This window comes from Balaenoptera ricei, chromosome 9 (genome assembly GCF_028023285.1).
Source record: "Balaenoptera ricei isolate mBalRic1 chromosome 9, mBalRic1.hap2, whole genome shotgun sequence".
Lineage (NCBI taxonomy): Eukaryota > Metazoa > Chordata > Mammalia > Artiodactyla > Balaenopteridae > Balaenoptera > Balaenoptera ricei.
Window position 1 is genome coordinate 29,160,416 of NC_082647.1, and position 19,686 is coordinate 29,180,101.

Below are 19,686 nucleotides of genomic sequence, written 5' to 3' on the forward strand. Positions count from 1 at the left end.
GAAAAGTGTTTTAATATATAAACTGGAAAAACATATAAGGACCATACACCTATTCGGACTCTTGTTGGTACGCCATTAGATTTTTAAACCTTTCTACAGGCTGTAGTTTCCACAAAGGTCGAAAATGTTTCCATGTTGGATAGTGAAATCATACTGCTCACAAATGCAGCTACACTGGAATTTGAATAATTCACGCAAACCTTGAAGAATGCACTAACATTGTCATTTTATAATTCAGCAAATAATACCCCTGGTGTATTCATGTTACTGATCTAAACAGTTGTATTTGGAAGTGAATCAACTTCAAATGGTTGTGAGTTGGACAGATATGTGAAATTTGTAAATGGGTAGGTAAGAGTAACAAATCTTATCAGGACATTTGATAGTTAGATATAAAATATATACATAAAACCCTAAGAGTGCTCATATTTTAAACTAACACTCTGTACTCAAGTTACATAAAACCCTGCCTGGAATGCCCTTCTCCTTCAGCTCCTCTTTCTGAATCCTGTTCAGCTCAAGCCTGACACTTTACATTTACCCCGCCCATTCTGGCTTATCAAGATCCCTTTTTCTCTGACCTCTCTTAGCATCAGAGATTTCAGCTGCCATGCATACACTTTTGTGTAATTTTTTATAAATTTTGCATGGAAAATTCTTTCTCCTCAATAAGCATAAATTTCTTGACAGTGGTGATTCTCATTCATTCATTCATTCCTTCTCTTATACTTTCCCATAGTAGTTCACAGAGTACTAGGCACATGGGAAACAGTCAATAAACATACTAAATATTTTTGAATAAACTGAGAGAATATATTTTGGAATAACGCAAAGAGTGGTGATATGAACTTACAGACAGAGGTTGCTAAAAAAAAAAAGAAATTGATTATAAATCTTCTGAACAAAATTCTCTTTTAAAACAAAAGTATAAAGTACTAAGCTATAGCCTTTCTTAGTTTACAGATATGATTCCTTATATCATCATAAAGTCCTTGTTTTCCAACAGACACAGTTATAACAGTTATACTGATTTACATTGTGTCCCTAGTAAACTTATTACTTTGTAGTGTGTTCTGCTTGCTGTAGGATGGGAAGCTTACAGTGGGTACAATTTTCCTTGTCCTTTAAAGGTTTCAACAGATTATTGATAAGAATGAAGCTATATCTCATCCTCAAGGCAAATTATAATGAATTTAAAAATCCCATCCATCTTAATATAGTCATTTACTTTATTTTCAAATTATATTTAGATTTTAATGCTTAATTTTTATTTTTGTGTATGGGTTACCATTTTTTGTATTAGTATGCAATTGATATGTATCTTGTACAAAATCTGCTGCTATAAAAGTATATTTCACTATATCAAAAACTATGTTTTCTAAAATAATAACTTTTAAAGTTATAACAGCTGGAGCATTTAACTGAGAAGCTTAGATTTATATTAAATGCTATGATAATGTTTGAATGCTAATTAGATTAATACGAAAGTGCAACTGTCAAAATACTGTATTAAATATTAACTGAAGCCAAAGTTCCTCCATTTCGCCTTTAATTGTTTGACAGAAGTATGAAGAACAGTCAAATCTTTTATTTTTATGTCTTTGGATTCACAAATTCACCTTACTCATAGTTACCTGGATAAATTAATGGTAGCTCTCAAGTAAAGGGAATTTTGCATATGCTTTGAAAAGCATTCAGGTAAAACACAGGCAAAATCTGAGCTTTATGAAATGCATATCCAAAATAAACGCTCAACTTACCTCCAGTAGATGAGAATACCCACAAGAACCACTAGACAGATAAAAGTCAGGGCTGACACGATCACAAGGGGTATAACTGCCTTCTTCTCGGATTCCAACCCCTCAGCTAGACCAATACGAGACTCATGGCTACTATTACTGGCCTCTGTAGTCGGAGAAAATTGAGAAAGTTGATATTTAAGCTTAAGGAAAAGCACAACATTTTTCAACCGAATAACTGCAATCTTCATTGCTGTTTGCTTACCTTTAAAATTTCGACTCTATGAGACAACCAATGTCTATGATCATAAGCTAATTTAAGTAACACAAAGCTTAAAAAGTAAGGCAGGCTATCCAGTTGCAAAATAAGTGAGTCATGGGAATGAAATATACAGTGTGGGGAATTCAGTCAATAACTATGTAATATCTTTGTATGGTGACAGATCGTAAGTAGACTTATTGTGGTGATCAATTTGAAATGTACAGAAATATCAAATCACTATGTTGTGTAACAGGGACTAACATAGTGTTATAGATCAATTATACTTCAAAAACAAACTAATAAACTCACAAAAAAAGAGAAAAATAAAGTAAGTCAGCCTATTAGAGCTGAAGAACTATAATATCCCAACAAAGACTGGCACCCTGGAAGAGGTGCCATGGCAAGAAGTACAATATTGCCTTGAAAAGCTTATTAAAAGGGAAATGAAAATATTAAAATAAGAAAACTATTCAGTTTTTAAATAAAATGATCAAGAAAAACAGTGCTACTTACTGAATCACCACATATAATCTTGATTTCCCAAAATTAATTGTAATGGAAATATTTTTAATCCCACAGTTAGGTAAATAATTAGGAGCAACTAATAATTTCATGAAGAGAGACTCTTAGGATAGCCCTCCTTACATTAGGATAACCCTTCAATCCAGCAAACTATTTAACATTTAAACGTAGGTTGCTTTTAAGATGTTATTTTGAATGCCCTTCTTACCAACTGTTTTTCTTTATCAAAAATAAAAATACTATTGCATGTAAATTGAAGGAATGCACAGTTCTAAGAAATTCTTTTTAAATATGCAAGTGTAAGTTATGAAAAAGTCTAAATTCTGTCCTTTGGTTAATTTTAAAAGATGGCAAATAACTATTTTTGTGACCAGTCAGGTACATTATTATTCTAGCATTTTCAAAATCACTGCAACTGAAGCTATCATTCTAAGTTGTTAAAAAAAATCTTCAGAACTGCAGGGTGTCAGTGGCCAGTCACAATTCTTCCCTTTTACTTTGAGGTGTGTGCAGTGTGAAACCAAGATGATTGAACATTAGAACCATTCTACCAGGATGATAGGCTGACACTGCTACAAAGTAACAGCCCTTATCCTGTCTACCTGTAGAACTTCTGGAATAACTAAGTTTAAGCTCCTCATCAGAGTCTACATCGCCTCCTACACATTTGGTATGTTTGGTGCTTTTATATCAAGTATCTTACTCTTAGTGATATGAGACAACAACAATCTATTTAATTGAAAATATTATCAATTTAGTTGAAAATATTTGAGAATAAATTTGAGAGTCACAAATTCATAAATATAGCATTGAAATATATCTAACTGGAGAGAACTTAAGAGTTAAAATGACAGCTTCCTTCTGTAAGGAGAGATGATGCAGAAAGGGTCAAGAATTTAATCCACTCATATAGGAAATGCATCTATAAGTGACAACCAAATGTCCCAAGATGTTTGTTTTTATAACTATGGAAGGATTTGCTAGAAAAAAGCAGAATTCAAAGTTGTGACTAGAAATAATAAAGCTGTATAAAAAGTGGGAATATTGTAAGTCAACTGATCCCTGAGCTGTGGTTAACGTTCTTGTGAGAGAAGGCTGAACTTTACCTTTTATTATGTTAATCATATGCTCTGGTCATTACATATTGTAGGGAGACTCATCTAGAAGCCTAAATAACCTGACGGTGAATGTACCGGTATTTTTAAAAGAAATTTAGGAAAGCATCTTGCTTTATACACAACTGTCTTTACATTGTTTCTATTGTAATTATTGTTACCTAAGTAGAAAGTTTGTGGTTAACAAAGGAAATAAGCCACTTAGCAAAGTCCCTGGTACCTAGAAATTACAAATGGAGGTTAGTATTATTGTCTATTTCAGTCATACTTGAAGTGTGTCCCCCAGAATAGTGGCATCGGCATCACCTGGAACTTGTTAGAAATGCACGTTTTCGGCCCCTCTCCAACCATCCCAAATCTACTGAATCAGAAACTCTGTGGGTAAGACCCAGCAATCTGTGTTTTAACAAGTCCTCTGGGTGATTCTGATCCACATTAAAGTTTGAGAACCAATGATGTACATTAACTTACATACAAAGTGAGGTTATATAATTATACTGGTCTTCAATGACCACAAATATTCACTGCAGTATGTATATAGGTGTATGTGTATATATATATGTATCTAGATACATCCACATCTCATTTATATTGATGTATGTGCATACATATATATGAGATATGTCTGATCAAATATGTGATACATATGTAAGATATATAACACATAAAATATATAACAAATTACCACATATATATCATACACTCTATATACATGCATTATACACACACATGCACACACACAGAGTCCTGTATATAGACTTTTCTCATAAGTTCTCTGGGATGTCTGATTTTAAAACAAACCTTTTAATTAGGGAGTTAGAATGATAAATCCATGGTAATTACATACAATGAAACTTAGATATTTTATATAAGATCAGATACCACATGAAAGCAGACAATCCACTGGCTGCTTTGTATATACTATAATGAGGAACAACTAGTTATACTGATTTTTATATTCATTAGTTGACACTAAATATCTTTTTGGATATGGCTCCGCAGTGTATATGAGTTACCTAAATGATATGACAAAAATGCGCTAATAGACAATTAGAAAAAAAGAACTAAGATTAATATTTTAAAATTCACTTTGAGAATAAAACAGTAGAATTTTGGTATTACAAATTAAGCATTATATATATCTTATTGTTCTCAATCATGAAAACGTAGTCCCTAAGAGACAGACACCAATGACACATGTTTCCAGTCTCAGTTTTTTATTAACTCCCTATGTGACCTAGATCAAGCAATCTAGTATCTTTGGGACTCAGTTTATGCAATCATAAATTGCAGATACTAATATCTGCCTTATCTATATTACTTTGATAAGCATGTCTTGTAAATTATTCTACATTCTAGAAGTAGGTAATAAAATGATAAGTTTCAGAATTAGTCTATATGCATTTGATAAAGAGGCATATTCAATTATTGGATAAGACAGACTACATATGATTTTTTTACAGATATGTTTTAAAAATAGGCAAGAATTTTCCCCTAATCCTGTATGATCTTATTTACTTCATTAATTATGTTACTTGCTGCTGTTAGATGTTATATTTGTATTTTCTCCTCATCAGTGGGAGAACATACTCAAATTAAATAAATCTAGTTAGTGCATTGAAGAGAAATTGCTAAGTTTTAGTCAATAATTTAAGGTTTGGCATTTTACAGTACATATAGTCTTTCCATAACAGCATAATCTAGCAAGAACATACAGATGATGTCACTACCTAAAAAGAAAGAAAAATGGATGGATTCCTGATTTTTTTTCTAAATAAATCTAATACAAATTAAAAAAACACAAGAACTATATTTGAAGCCAGATAACAATTCATATACATGGCAACACTAATGAAATATGGTGATTCATGAATTCCTTACTCATTTTCACATAACAGAATGTAAGTGTTTAAACTGGAACAAAGTGTTAAACAGGTATCAAGTCAGAATGTAGAAAAACTTCTCTATCAAAGTGTACAAACTTTTAATTACTGCTGCACTGAAGGAAAAGCAGATAACTAATTCAAGGGACGGAAATAACAAAGAGGAAAACTATACTAATGAGATTGCTGTCTATGTTCTGGATTTTAAATATCTACTTTTATGCAATAAGAGTGCAAGATTTACTTTAGCCTATCTTTTGACCTACTGTTGAGATTTAAATATTTTCATTGTTGATTTTAAAAATGCCTTAAAATGTAATAAAAGCAAATTATAAAACACTTATGATCAATGCAATGAAATTATCTAGTATTTCATATTCTTAATGGTTTTGAATTTCCCCTTTTCTCCCCCAGAGGCATCTAAAGCAAACACCTGTATTTTATATGCTGCAAGTAATCTGCTAGAAGAAACATCTGGCTGATAAATTAATTTGCATAAAATACATTAACAAATGAAATGCATTTCTACAGAAAATGTTCTAGTGTTGTACATCTTGTCATACAATACCTATACATACTATGCATATTAATGGCCATTATTTAACTTCTTAGAAAGGTGTATAACAGCAAGTATAAAGTAGAATGTATTTTGTTAGTTCACACTGCCCTCTTTAGGCAACATTAAGGTAATGAAACAAAGACAATTTTTAGAAATTAAAATCTTAAAAAAAAATCTTACCATTAACTCTCAAAACTTAGCAATAGAACATTTTTTAGAGCCCCCAAGCCGATGTGGATGTGCAATTATCTAATTCCTTTCCACTGGGTGGGTCAGAGAGAGGTGGTACATATATCGTATTATTATGAGTTTATAATTCGTTTTATAATTCAACAGAATTGGTTGACAACTTATTTTAGAATATGAGTAAACATTAAAATTAAAATCATCTAAAACACACTCCAATCTATCATTTAAAAAGCAGTGTACTGAAAATGTATTATGCACACAATAATTGGTCTCACATGTAATAGGTATCTTGCAGAATACGAAAAATTGACAATAAATAAAATCACCTTATCTATTTTGGAGAGTGTTAACTTAAGGATCAAAACACGTTGAGTATGCATTTGAAATAATGAATAAAATCATACTTTAAAAACTGTAAATTGATTTGTGAATATCTTGATTTTAAAAAATGATGGCCATTTTACCAAATTTCTCTTCCCATGATTTTCCTATTTTTTGAGGCAGAAGGCCACCACACCTCAATCTATCCCTTGGATCCATAACTAACCTGCCTCTGAAATGTTGAATACTTCTGAGTGCCTGCTAGTAACAGGCGGTGTCGAGGACTGTGGGGATCCAGGAGTTATTTCTGAGTCACCTGCTTCCAGGACCCCATCGCCATCTTTTTCATTAATATCTGGAAAACTGAAATCTGTGGAAGTCTCGTTATCATTAAGGCTATCTGAGGTACCTTGCCCTGATCCACTCTCTTCATCACTTGTTGGAACTGCCCAAGCTTTAGATTCTGGGCTGAAAGGAAGCAGGGCATTACCAGTCTGAATGTCATTTTCCTGTTTTCCATCATTGCGCTTGTGGGGTGGCACATGTGTTGGTGGTGATTTATCAGGACTTCTGTCCATATCAGTCTGACTGTCTGATATTACACCTGTGACTTTATTTCCTTCTTCAGAATTCTCAGACAGTGAGTATGAGACTGGGTTATTCTGATCCACAAGACTGTTTTCCTGGGTGTCTGAATCATTCATTACCTTTTCCTGTGATTCTCTATAGGAGGAGCACGACATACACTTATTTATGGCTAAGCCATCTCTATCTCTGCCATCATAATCATCACCATCGTAATCATCAGTATCACCACCATCACCACCACCCACTAAATCAGCATCAGATCTGGCACTTTGAGTCAGCTCAGAAGTTGTTCTAGAAGGAAACAGCAACTTGGTTGTGGTTACAGAGCGATCTTTGTTGGGAGAAATAACTGAAATGGAAACATACGCGTTTCCTAAAGGGACAGAATGATCAGCAGTTACAACTGTATCAGAAACAACTGTTGGGATACCAGCCAATACCTCATCAGACATAGAACCCTTGGCAGAGGTGAAGACTTCATCAGAGTAAACAAGCTTATTTATAAGCGTATCTGGTGGTGCATCAACTGATAAAACAGGAGTAGCAAATGCATGCCTTCCTTCTGGGGGGGCGGCCTGGTTAAGCTCCAAGTTGGCAGTTTGGAATGACTCATCATTACTGTACAATGAAGGTACCGCTTGCTGGGAACTTTCGCTTTTAAGCAAAACTGGTTCAAAATATTTCTCACTTGCGTAAGAAATGGTTAAACCTTGAAGTGAAGCAGCGTGCATATTAGAAGTAGGCGATACATCAGAGACTGGTACAGATGTAGCGTGCAGCGTGTTTTCCCTTGAAGTGGAATTTGATGCCATGAGATGCAATATTGTAGAACTAATGTGATCAACCTTGGGGGTTTCAACCAATATTGGATCACTAGGCACAGCTGGGAGAGCAGTTTTAAGCAACGTGTCAACATCAGAAGCCTGAAAGGAAGGTTGCAGCAATACTTCAGTATTAAAAGAAGCTGAGTGCTCATGAAATAAGAGCTGAGTTGAAGGAGATAACATTTCACTAGAAGCAGGGTCAGAGGATGCTGGCTCTGAGTTTGCACTAAGCACAGGTTTAAGCGAAGTATCACCAAATGCTTGAGATACAGCGAGTGAAGACTGAACTGGAAAGTTATTTTCTGGAACTTGACTAATCTCATGAGCAAAAACCTTAGTAGCAGTAAAAGCAAGAAGCCCTGGGAGGATGCCCTTTGTGCTAGAAGTGCAAACAGGGGATTCTTGTAAAGACGCATTCAATTTATTTACATTATCATACAGGTCGGGCATGACTGTGCTTTCAGAAGGGTAAATCAGCTCACTGAAAGAAGAAATGTGTGGTTCCGTCTCATTTCCATTTATTATGTCACTTTTAGAAAGCAGCTTGTTATTATCCCCAAACATAGATGTAAATTCAGCTACAGAAACAGGTGAAGACACGTTAAGGGCTGTCAGACCATCTGTGTCAGATAAAAGAAATTCACTATCAGAGGAGGCTCCAGACCACTCCCCATCACCAGAGAGGCCATGAGTAGGCTGCAGCAACGGTGCACTTGGGGTTACTAAGGGAGACTCAGGCATCGGTACGTGGTTAGGGCTGCCAAGTAAGGAACCCTGAACAGACTCATGCACAGGTACTGCAGAACTGTAAGAAACACTGAAGAGGTATTGGGAGCCCTCATCATTAGTTAAGGCATAAGAAGGTTCAGGCCCTGAAGAACGTGCATGCATCATGACATCACTGCTGGACGGTTCAGCTTGAGAAAACATAAGCGTTTTATAAAGCACACCAGGTTCACTACCACCGAATTCCAAGGTCTCTGAGGCAGCATGAGTAGTGGTCTGATGTGACACCACATCAGAATATGGAGCAAGGCTGGGCTCTAATAGCAAATCACCCCCAGCCACTGGCAGAGAAGCATGCAGGGACACCTTATCACTCTCAAGAGCTGAAGTAACTTGTGGAAGGATTTGAGAAGCATGGTGAAACAATTCACTACCGAAGGAAGCAGAGGAAAATGGAAGCAAAGGCGCATCATCATAGGAAGACAGGATGGATTCAAATGACACACCGACACTGGGAAATACAGGCGTAGCATGCAAGGCCGAATCACTACTTGAAGCAGCAGGGGTAGTGTTGAGGATCTGATTGTCAAGCAACAAAGGGGTGACTAGAGGAAAGACTTCACTACTGTAGGAAGGTTGGAGAGGTGTCTCACCATTGTATACTGGTTGAGTTGTCTGCGGGTGTACCAGGTTGACGGTGGGGACCGAATCATGTTGTCCAGAGGATGGAGTAAAAGCATGAGGTGTTACCTCAGTTGGGAAGTAAGCAAAGGTAGAATGATGTGGCATTTCCACATCTGTGACCAAGGGACCCTGTGACACCAGTGGGCCTGGAGGAGAGGACTCAGTTGTCTTCTCAGATTCGTCAATATCCATCTCGGTGTAATTAGTCTGGAGAAAGCTCCCTCTACCTGATCCAGCATCGGGCAGTGTTGTCACATCTGTAGTACTAGGAAACCACACATTTCCATCAACGGAAGGATCCTTTAGAGATTCTTCCGAACCTGAGGAGGCTGAATCTTCTGAAGCATTTCTCGTAGATTCTGGTATAAAGACATCGTATGTGACTGCCTCTGGGATTTCTGAAGAAAACACATAGCCATGGGATATGCTCTCAGAAACGAATGGCACAGCGGAAGTTGCAGGACTGGAGCCTGAAGAATCATCGGCTTCCGTACTGAGCTTGAAATTGGTCAATAAACTCTCTTCCCCACTGATATCAGTAGATACCTCTTGAGATTCCGTTACAGAAATTGTATTTGAATATTCCACAGTCCCAGACAAGTTCATCTGTGGAAATCTGAGAACAGTTTTAGAGCCATCACTTAAAGAGGCTGAAGTGCCTGCCAGAGTGAGAGATGGTAGCTGGGTCACAGTCTGTGAAGTCAAAGGAACATCTTTTTCTGGGTCTAATTCAGTGACTGGTTGGGAAGTGGAATCTAAGGGTGTGTTGGGAATATCACCCTTTCCAGAGAATTCGCTTCCTCTTGCTGGGGACTGGTTAGTCTTGGCCTCATTGTATTTCGTCGCTACTTGGTTGTAGTTTGTTGTGGTAGGAATCTGGGGTTCCTTTCTCCTGATTTGGTTTGTGGTACCGTCTCTACCAGGATTCACAACAGTGTCTTCTTCAGTGTTCTTTCCCTCTTCTTCCTCCTTTGAAAAACAAATAAGATTTAATGGGATATAAGGAAATAAGAGAAAAATGAAATCTTAATAATATCTTATACTGCATTATGTTGTGAATCTTCACTTGTGGGATTTTGGGAACTTCTCATAAAGCACCACCCCGTAGAAGCCATGACTCTATCCTATAACCATTATTATCCACCCTTGAGGGAGAGTAACTAAACTTAATGAAAACATCTTATTTATGGCTACTTTATTTTATTTTTATTTTATTTTATTTTATTTGATGAAAGGAAATAAATTAATAAATACCACAGCTTTGAAAAGAAGACACATTGTAGTGGTATTTACTTACTGAGAGTGTTATTTAACACAGTATTTATTTTCTTGTGTTTATATTTCTCTGTTCAGTTCATCTGGCAACAAGCTAAATAGCAATTAGCTTCTTGTATTGTGAAATGGCAATGAAACAACTTACTTCAAAGACAAAAGTAGCTGTATATTCAGAATATTTCATTGTATATATTTAGGATAAATCACAATTTTTAAGCCATCATAAGAGGAAGGTTTGGGACTGGAAGAGATTTTTTGTTTTGTTTATTATTTTGTTTTAAATACTTTTCCCTGAGAATTTCATCTTAGACGGAGGCAGACATTTTAAAGACAACTTGTCAAAATATGGTTCTAGTACTGCTCATTAAATTTCGTGTTTCCTTTAGAAACACTATTCAGGTGACCCAGTCTTTCATGAAAACTTAATCACTATAATGGCCCAGGAGTTATCTGGCTAGAGGTCAACCAAAACCCGTGCTTTCTTTTCTTTTTTAAACTTTGCATTTTATAAAACATCTAATCATATGTTTAGAAAACTAAATTGCCAAACGTATCAAGATATGATATTTTTTGTCCACATGGGACATGATTTTGTAAGTTTGTTAGCACTGCCATCTATTAGACCTCTTAAGACCATGTGCCTTAAAAAAAGAAAAAAGCTACCGAGTACAAATTAGTCACTGAGAACGTGACCAATATCAGTAGAAAGAATCTGAACCTTTAACCACGTGTGCTCATGAGCTTTTGTCTCATACACACAGAAAGAGGCACTGTATGAAACACAAGCTTTCAAGCTTAATGTCTGCATCATTATCCAGAGCTTAATTATTTAGTTGGTTTTAAGTATTTTTTTAAATTTTAAGGCACATGTGACAACCCTGAGAAGTGAGTCATTAAAAATGGATATTCTCTTAGATTCCCCAGATACATTTCCTCACTAGTGGTATTTCCTGATAAAATTTTGCATTCTGTTTGATGCCTTGTTCACAAGGACAACCAGGAGATTTTACCAAATAATTTCCTGAATAAATATTCCCCTAATCTTCAAGCCCAAAAACTTCATGTAAAAGGAAATAAGAATAGTTTGCCTTGACTCGCTCTTGGTGAAAGATACTCTTCTTTCCTTAGAAGTTCTCACAAACATTTGTTTTATAATCTGATCCAGAGTTTCTCTGAGGATCAGTGTTAAACTTAGCAATATGGAGTTTCTGAACTCTTCCTCATTTTTGCAAATCTGGATATTTGCCTAGTTTTCTGGTATCACTCCACACTCTTACCCTTTATCAAGACATTCAAACTTTTTTTCTGCTCTATTCCAATCTCCATTTCCTTCTCTCCTCATTCTCAGCAGATGGCTTTCCTGGTTATAGAGAAAGTAGAAGCCACTAGACAAAAACATACCTCTTCCTAATGTTAAAACATCAAAAATCGGGACCAACGAAATCCATCCCTGCCCCTCTCATCCTGTTGTAACTGAAGAGATGTTCCCCTTCCTTTCTATTTCCTACATTTGTGTTCTAATCCATTCTCTATCATCTTCTCGGGAACTGAATACAACTATTTCCCTCTATTTTGTATTTTAAATTTTTTGCTTTCTTGAATGGATCATTCTCATCAGCTTAAACTCAGATCTCTATTTAAAAGGAACATAAAGAAAAATCTCTAATTCAACGTCTAGTATTCATTTTACCTCTCCCCTTCTCTTCACAGTAAAGTTCCCAAAACACATGTCATCTATCTTCTCTATATGATCTGACAATTTCTATCAAATCTCACAATAACATTGCTTCTCTTCCTCTTTTCTTAGATTCCCACACAAACCTCCTTTATCATCCTCCTATCACAAGCTATGTAGATGTCTATAAAACTGTTCTTAAAACATAATGCCACTCACCTTTTCTTCTATTCGATCTTTTGGAAAAAAAACTATACACACATTAAACACGCATATTCCTTTCATTGCTTTCTTTTCTAGCAGATTTTAGACTGTGAGGTTCAGATACCTCTTAGAATCTGATGAAAGTAATGGACCTTTCATTAATCCCACCCAACTAAGTCTTGTACATCTCTATGAGGTCATATTATCTCATGTCAACATTTCAAGAAGAATATATGATTCATGTTCTATGATTACTTTATACATATCTGAAACCACAAATATTTTAATGGACACTGTTTCCTATAACTTCTTATGGAGTTATTGTGAATCTCTCTTTCACTATGGTTTTGATCTGGATCACACCTGTTATCCTTCACAACTTCTATTAAAATTTTTTTATTGTAAAGACTTGATTGTGCTGGAGATACTTTGTCTTTCAAAGTCATGCATTCCTATTGGAAGAGAATTTGAGGAACATCTCCCAAACTATTCAATTCCATATTCAAGCTTAGAACCATCATCGATACATTCCAGATGTTTGCCAACCTCTATCATTCATTCCTGCATGAATCGATGAAAGTGAATAGTGTTATGAACTGTGTTTGTGTCCCCCCTAAATTCACATGTTGAAACCCTACACCCCAAAAGTGATGGTCTTAGGAGGTGGGGCCTTTGGGAGGTCATTAGTATTAGATGAGGTCATAAGGTGGAACCCTCATGAATGGGATTAGTGCCCTTATATTAAGAGTCATGAAGGATTGCTTCTTCTGCTCTGCTCTCCACCATGTGAAGACACAACAAGAAGTCTGTAGTCAACAATCCAGAAGGGGCTCTCATCAGAACCCGGCAGTGCTGGTGCCCTGATCTCAGACTCCCAGGTTCCAGAACTGTGAGAAATAAATGTTTGCTGTTTATAAGCCACTTAGTTCATGGTATTTTGTTATAGCAGCCCAAACTGACTAAGACACAAACCAATGATTGTAAAGATAATTTCTTTTTCTTGCCTTTGACTTGATTCTGGTAATCATTTCTAGGTATATTTATATCCACATGCATGTGCACATGCAAACACACACAGACACACAGAGGTATCCTTAGCTGAGTTCTGTGAACTCTTGATGAAATGCGGACTGGTCATTTTGGTAAAATAGTCCTTTGTAAGAGAGAACTGCCATAAGATAAATAAATTATTGAGGTAATTATATCTGTGAAAACACAACTTAATTGCTATTTATTACGAGACAGTAGAATTAGTTTTCACAAGTTACCAGCTCATACATACATATGCACTTATGGACAAATTCATACTATCATTAACAATAGAACCTGGCTTTAACATCTAGTCTCAGTTATAATGAATAGCACATTTGGGCTTAGGATGAAATATTGAATATAAGCACAAACAGTCATTTTCTCTCTATTTCAAAAATTAAGACAATGTTAAAGTTTATAAATATCCTTAGATGCCCATTTACTTAAAGAACGTTGTGTTAACAACAGACATTTATAATATAAGTAGTCCAAACAAAAATAATCAAATTAAATGGGCAAAAGAATATATACAATTTATACTTTGACTCATATTTATTATCAATCTGTCAATCATTGGTTAAGTTAGTTAAAAATAAGCTGTACCAATATTAAGGATTGCTTAAATATTATTTTAGTCTTTTAGAAACATTTGAACATGAAAAAATTCCAATTTGTGGCTATAGTTCACAGCTATCATTATTTTTAAAGTTCACTGTTTTTCTAATTATCAACAAACCTTTTCTATCTCCTTTTAAAAATTATACCAATTAAAGTGTCTTCCAACTTCTTCATAAAAAAATCATGTATATTAATTACATGTCTATCTACAAAGCTCAGCAACTAATCCCACAAACAATGAATAATGCAACATGAACTTTTTATTAATGCAACGTCTGAAACCTAACCGGTAATTCAAACCAGACTTTTTAATTTTAAAGCACTTGAATAAAAAGTAGCTATGATACCTTAATTATTTCTTCAGTTCCAATTAATTCAGGAAAGAGGTCAAGTTCTACAAAATTAAAAACAAAATTATTAACATTTTTATTCAACTATTTCAGCCTTATGGGTCAACCGTTGGATGGAAAGAGGGAAAAGGGGAAAAAAAGACTGTTAGTTTGGAAAATACAGAATTGCCCAAAATAAAAATTTTGAATTTCAGTTTTCAAGACTACTGAATGTTACATAACACAACACTACATAAACGTACAGGAAACTGCACTCAAAACCTTCATCTCTATCCTCCAACTCCAACTCCCTTCCCTATTCTCACCCTAACTGTGATTGAAGCTAAGAAGGGAGAAGGGGACAGTGAGGCTGATATTACTGGGTGTAAAGAAACCCAAGTAATTTTTCATCAGTGTAGACTTTCATTCTTAGCATAGCTGATAAAAGCATAGTTGGGAAAATGCCAGGGGAGAATTGACGGATTTATTTTCTTATTCAACTACTTATTCCTCAAGGTCCACTTCTGACTGAAGATCAAGTAGGTCTTTTTTATTCTTCAGATTTGGGCTCATACGTATTTGTACACAGGGTACTGCACCAGGTAAAAGGAAGAATGTTTTCCAGCAGGTCCAGCCTGGATTGGCAGCAGGAAGGACTGACCGGGGTTAGCCCCACACCTTCTTCCCAGGCATACTCAACTAATGCCATCTATGCGAGGAATATAATGACCAGGATCATTTAAGTCTGATTTTCCCAACTGGCTAGAATCAGCGTATTTCTAGTCCTTGGCTATCTCAATCCTAAAACAAGACCCATCAGTAAATGTTAGGAAAGATAAGGAGCTGGTTCCCTCTCTCCAACAAGGAATGTAGCCCCACTGCCAAATTACTGAGGAGCTCGAGGACCACTTTTCCTCACTCTTCATCCAAGCTGCATCAGGAAGATGGGAGACAGGGTAACTGGGAGGGCTTGAGCATTATTACAAAGATGCCCTTCTTATGCCTATTATTTTAGAGAATCTCATTCCATCTCCAAAGTTTATGCTCTTCACTATCCTAAAGCTGCTTATATTCTATTTTTTATGCCTCTATAGATCCTCAAAGGAAATGCATAGTCTACAGAATTTTCAAAGGCATAACTGAACTAACATTAAATATTTATCAAATCCAGGTCTGTTTTACAATATAGACTTTCTTGAGTTTATTTTTATGATAAAATTTCTAGGTATTAAGAAATGTAAAACTATAAAATATAGTTATGTGCCTGAATTCTATTTAGACGAGAACTCAGGTAAAACATAGAAGTAAGCAAGCCCAGGCCCCATGAAGATTTAGATAAAATAAATACTCTTGACTATTTATTTTAAAGTTACTTACCCTGAATAATTTTCGATGCTATAAAAATGAAAATATTCATGGGAAACAATCATAGTCTTAAATCTTAACTCTCAATTATTATTTTTTTCTTGTTAAAAGAAGGAATTTGAAAACTTTCATTTGGATCGTGAGTGTTCTCCTTTTTCTATTTTTGTCTCTGTGAAACCCTTTCCCACCCTGTTTTTCATGCTCTTTATTCTTTATATTTTTAAATTAAAGTGATTTCAATAGTCTGAAACTGTGTCTCTATAACCTCCAAGGAAACCAAGATATGTGAATTTTAAAATCGGTTGCAACTAAACTGTGAGAGAGAAATAAAAACAACCTTTAATATGATTTTCTAAAAACTACAATTAGAGAAGTTCATGCATGTAAAAATCTCCCATTTCAGCATGTGAACAATACATAATTTTATTGAAAATATTTTTATATGGAGTCACTCCTTTCATGTACTTTTAAAATACTTTAACATTAATAAGGGCAAATCATAATCAAATGCTTGTTAAGTGATATGTACATTATACAGTAGATTTTTCTCTGTTAAGAGGCTACCGAAAAACATTTCAGCGAGAGTCCATTCTCTTCAACGTTCTTACAGAAGTGTTTTTAAAAACTGGTCTAACTTCACCTAACTTTATACTTTTAATGAGCAAAGGTAATTCTCTTATTTATTGTCAGGGTTGGGGTGGGGTGTATATAATTATTACATTGAGGACTGATTTTCTTTTCTTTCAGTACTCTCTGTGTGTATTGCATTTGATTAATTTTTATCGTTTGACCAGAGCATAACTTAACTGTATAGATTATGTTTCCTATTAAGTTAAAATACATAATTCTACTCAATCATACCCTCTAACGAGTATCAGGATCAGTGAGTTCTACTCTAACTGGCTTTGCTGTTTACCGCAATAAGAAGTAAGAAGTTTCCTTTGGGCCCCTTCAGGCCCTAGGGGCAGAACCTATGGGTCCAAGCAGCCCTTTGATCCTTCTTTATTTCATGGCACACTCATGGGTGAATACCCAAGTATGGGTGCCTTCGTGTTGGTACGTAAAAACCCACTTTGAAGGATTTTCATTTTGGTTTCCTACTAGACTCAGATCATTTGAATTGACCGAAATTCTGGGGTTGCCCAGGAACACGTTAATAGCCCTGCCCAAAATAATCTAGAAGTCTTTTGCTGAGCCTCTTCAGAACAATTTTGAAATAAAATAATTTTGAAAGGTTGTTTCTATCTCCCTGGAGAATCCGAGCTATACTCCTAGGTCTGAGAGCTCATAGCACTCAAGGTCTAGTGCTGCTGATTGGCACAAGGTCTCAGAATGGGTACACTTTGGCCTGCTGTTTTCTTGCAAATAATCACTAATGTTTTAGTGGCCACTGGTCTGACTCAGGCACTGACTCAGGCACATATATTAAACAGTTCAAAAATTATATTGGTTTACAGAATCTTTTCACTTCATCAAAAGAGACTCCATGAAGGATACAAAAAGTCCAGTAGTGAAGATTGTCAATATATTTTTTTGACTGAACACTTAAAATTCACATTTATGTGATAATAGAACAAAACCTATTGGTTCGTTCTGGTTTTGTTTTGAGGCACATGCAATGTTAGATCTTCTAAAAGAGCATGTTAGTCACACATTAACATGCCATAACACAAAAAAGCAACACTGATGTAGGTTGGCAAGCAAGGCTTATTTAATTGTTTGAAGGTTGTAAGCCAAGTTTCACAGTGCAAAAAGGCAAAAGCAATGTAAACTGCAATCTCTTTAAAGTGTGATTTTAAAATATCATTATATAATAACTCCTGTAGTGTAGTATGGTACAGGCTGAATAAGGACAATATATAGTGATTTAACAAAGACAATTGTTATACAAATGAAAAGCACACAAAACAGGAAAATGTGTTGATCTAATTCACCATGCACTTAAATTTAACACATATAATTATCAAGGCCCTAAAACATGTACTTAAATAATGTCCTCTATAACTATATCATAATTAGATCTACATTATAGAAACGAGCATAATTATTTTAGTTACAACCAAAAAAAAAAGAAAAATTTCTAAAAAAGTTTTTAAAAAGAATATCCATTTTGTTTAACCTTAAAAAGCTTTCCTCGACAATTTAAATTGTTTCTGAACATGAGTTTACGCATTTATCTTAAAATAGCGATTTGTAATAAATTTAATGGACACTAATTTATGGTGATACTGTTGTACATAACAACAAATGTAATTAAAATGCACAAGTGATAAATTAATCAAATTAGCCAAAGTTAAATGCACAATTTGGAAGATTGAGTTTTCCTTCACAGATATTGATTAGAATATTTAAAATCTGTGACTGAAGGAATGAGGGCAATTATAAGTGATCTCCTTCATTCCTTTTAAACAAAAGCAACAAACAGTACAGTATTTAGGAAACAGCTTATCCAAAATAATAGAATAATTCAATAGCGTACATTACAATGTTACTAAGGTAATGAAACAACATGATTAACAGGATGAAATGGTACTAATAAAAACCATGAAATAAGCAGCAAACTCAAAAGCCACTTACATCTATATTAGCCGCATAAAACATAAAATTTACAAATCTTGTAGGTACTATCACACTAAACCACAGGATAGTACTGCTGTCAAGACTTTTACTGTGATATATTTACCATAGAAACAATCTTTAAGGTAATGTAATTTCAATAATGAACTGAAAATATATGGGCTGAAATGCCATTGTAGTCTTCACAATCAGAAAGAATGAGTTCTAAGAAAGTACTAATATTTTCTTTATAAAAATAGAAAGAGCCCAAACTTTGGGTAAATTGGTTTTTGACAAAGGACTTTTTGGTAGAAATAACTAAAGAATAAACTAAGTTTTTAACCCTTGGCTTTTAAGAGTAATATCATAGTAAAATATCAAATCAAATACCATCTTTAACAAAACATGTACAAAATGCTCTAAGGGACTGGGATATCCATGGAGATTAAATGATGTGTCCAAGCTAGCACCTCATTAGTTCAATGGTGTCCCGATCCTTTGAACAAATAGAAATTAAGTTATAATATGTATTATTTTGTACAAATGGTGTAAGTGCTACAAATGATACAAGTACGTTATACTTTGTGCCAGTATAGACTCAGTCTAAAAGGATCACTCAGAAATCACTTCTGTAGAAAATAGACATTTGATCTGTTTTTCCATATGCAATAAGCTTCTCTCTCAAAAATAAAAAACAAAAAAATTCAGAAAGTCTAAACTTTTAGCATAGTGGCTAGAGTAAGAAAGTGTACAACATAAATAGCTAAAATTATTTTTTGTAAACTCCTGGGAAATTGTTTTATGTTCAGAAATTAGAGTGGTATAATCAAACCAAGATAGTAAAGTTAAGTGAATGTATTCAATATAATTCATATCCTAAAATACACAATAGTATTAGAGGAGATTTTTATATACCACATTTAAACAATTCACATATGATGTTGGCCAACATGGTCAATGGTGCACTGCTACAGATGTCATTTTGGGCATGGATCAATATGGGGAACTTTGGTGAAGGATGACATTCAATGGAGGGGCATGATATGGTACAGTGAAACCACGGTCAGTTAATTTCATACTCACCTTTCAATAAGACTTAGAGCTCACATTCCATTAAAAAAAAACCCGATTTTGAAAAATAATGCTAAATAAAAGCAATAGGAAAGACGGTTATACCCAGGACATGAGGCAGATCATCAGAAATATTATTAAATAATGAT

General features: G+C 34.8%; 1 protein-coding gene across 1 annotated transcript in view; it reads right to left on the minus strand.

Annotated features, from left to right (window-relative positions):
- Positions 1-19,686, minus strand: part of PTPRZ1 (protein tyrosine phosphatase receptor type Z1) — a 163,886-nt gene that overhangs the window by 30,940 nt on the left and 113,260 nt on the right. Inside the window, exons 11-13 of the mRNA XM_059932670.1 lie at positions 14,564-14,610; positions 9,382-10,381; positions 1,761-1,905 (exon numbers count right to left, since the gene is read on the minus strand). Of these exons, the coding sequence (XP_059788653.1) occupies positions 1,761-1,905; positions 9,382-10,381; positions 14,564-14,610 (1,192 nt within the window). The remainder of the gene's footprint in view (positions 1-1,760; positions 1,906-9,381; positions 10,382-14,563; positions 14,611-19,686) is intronic.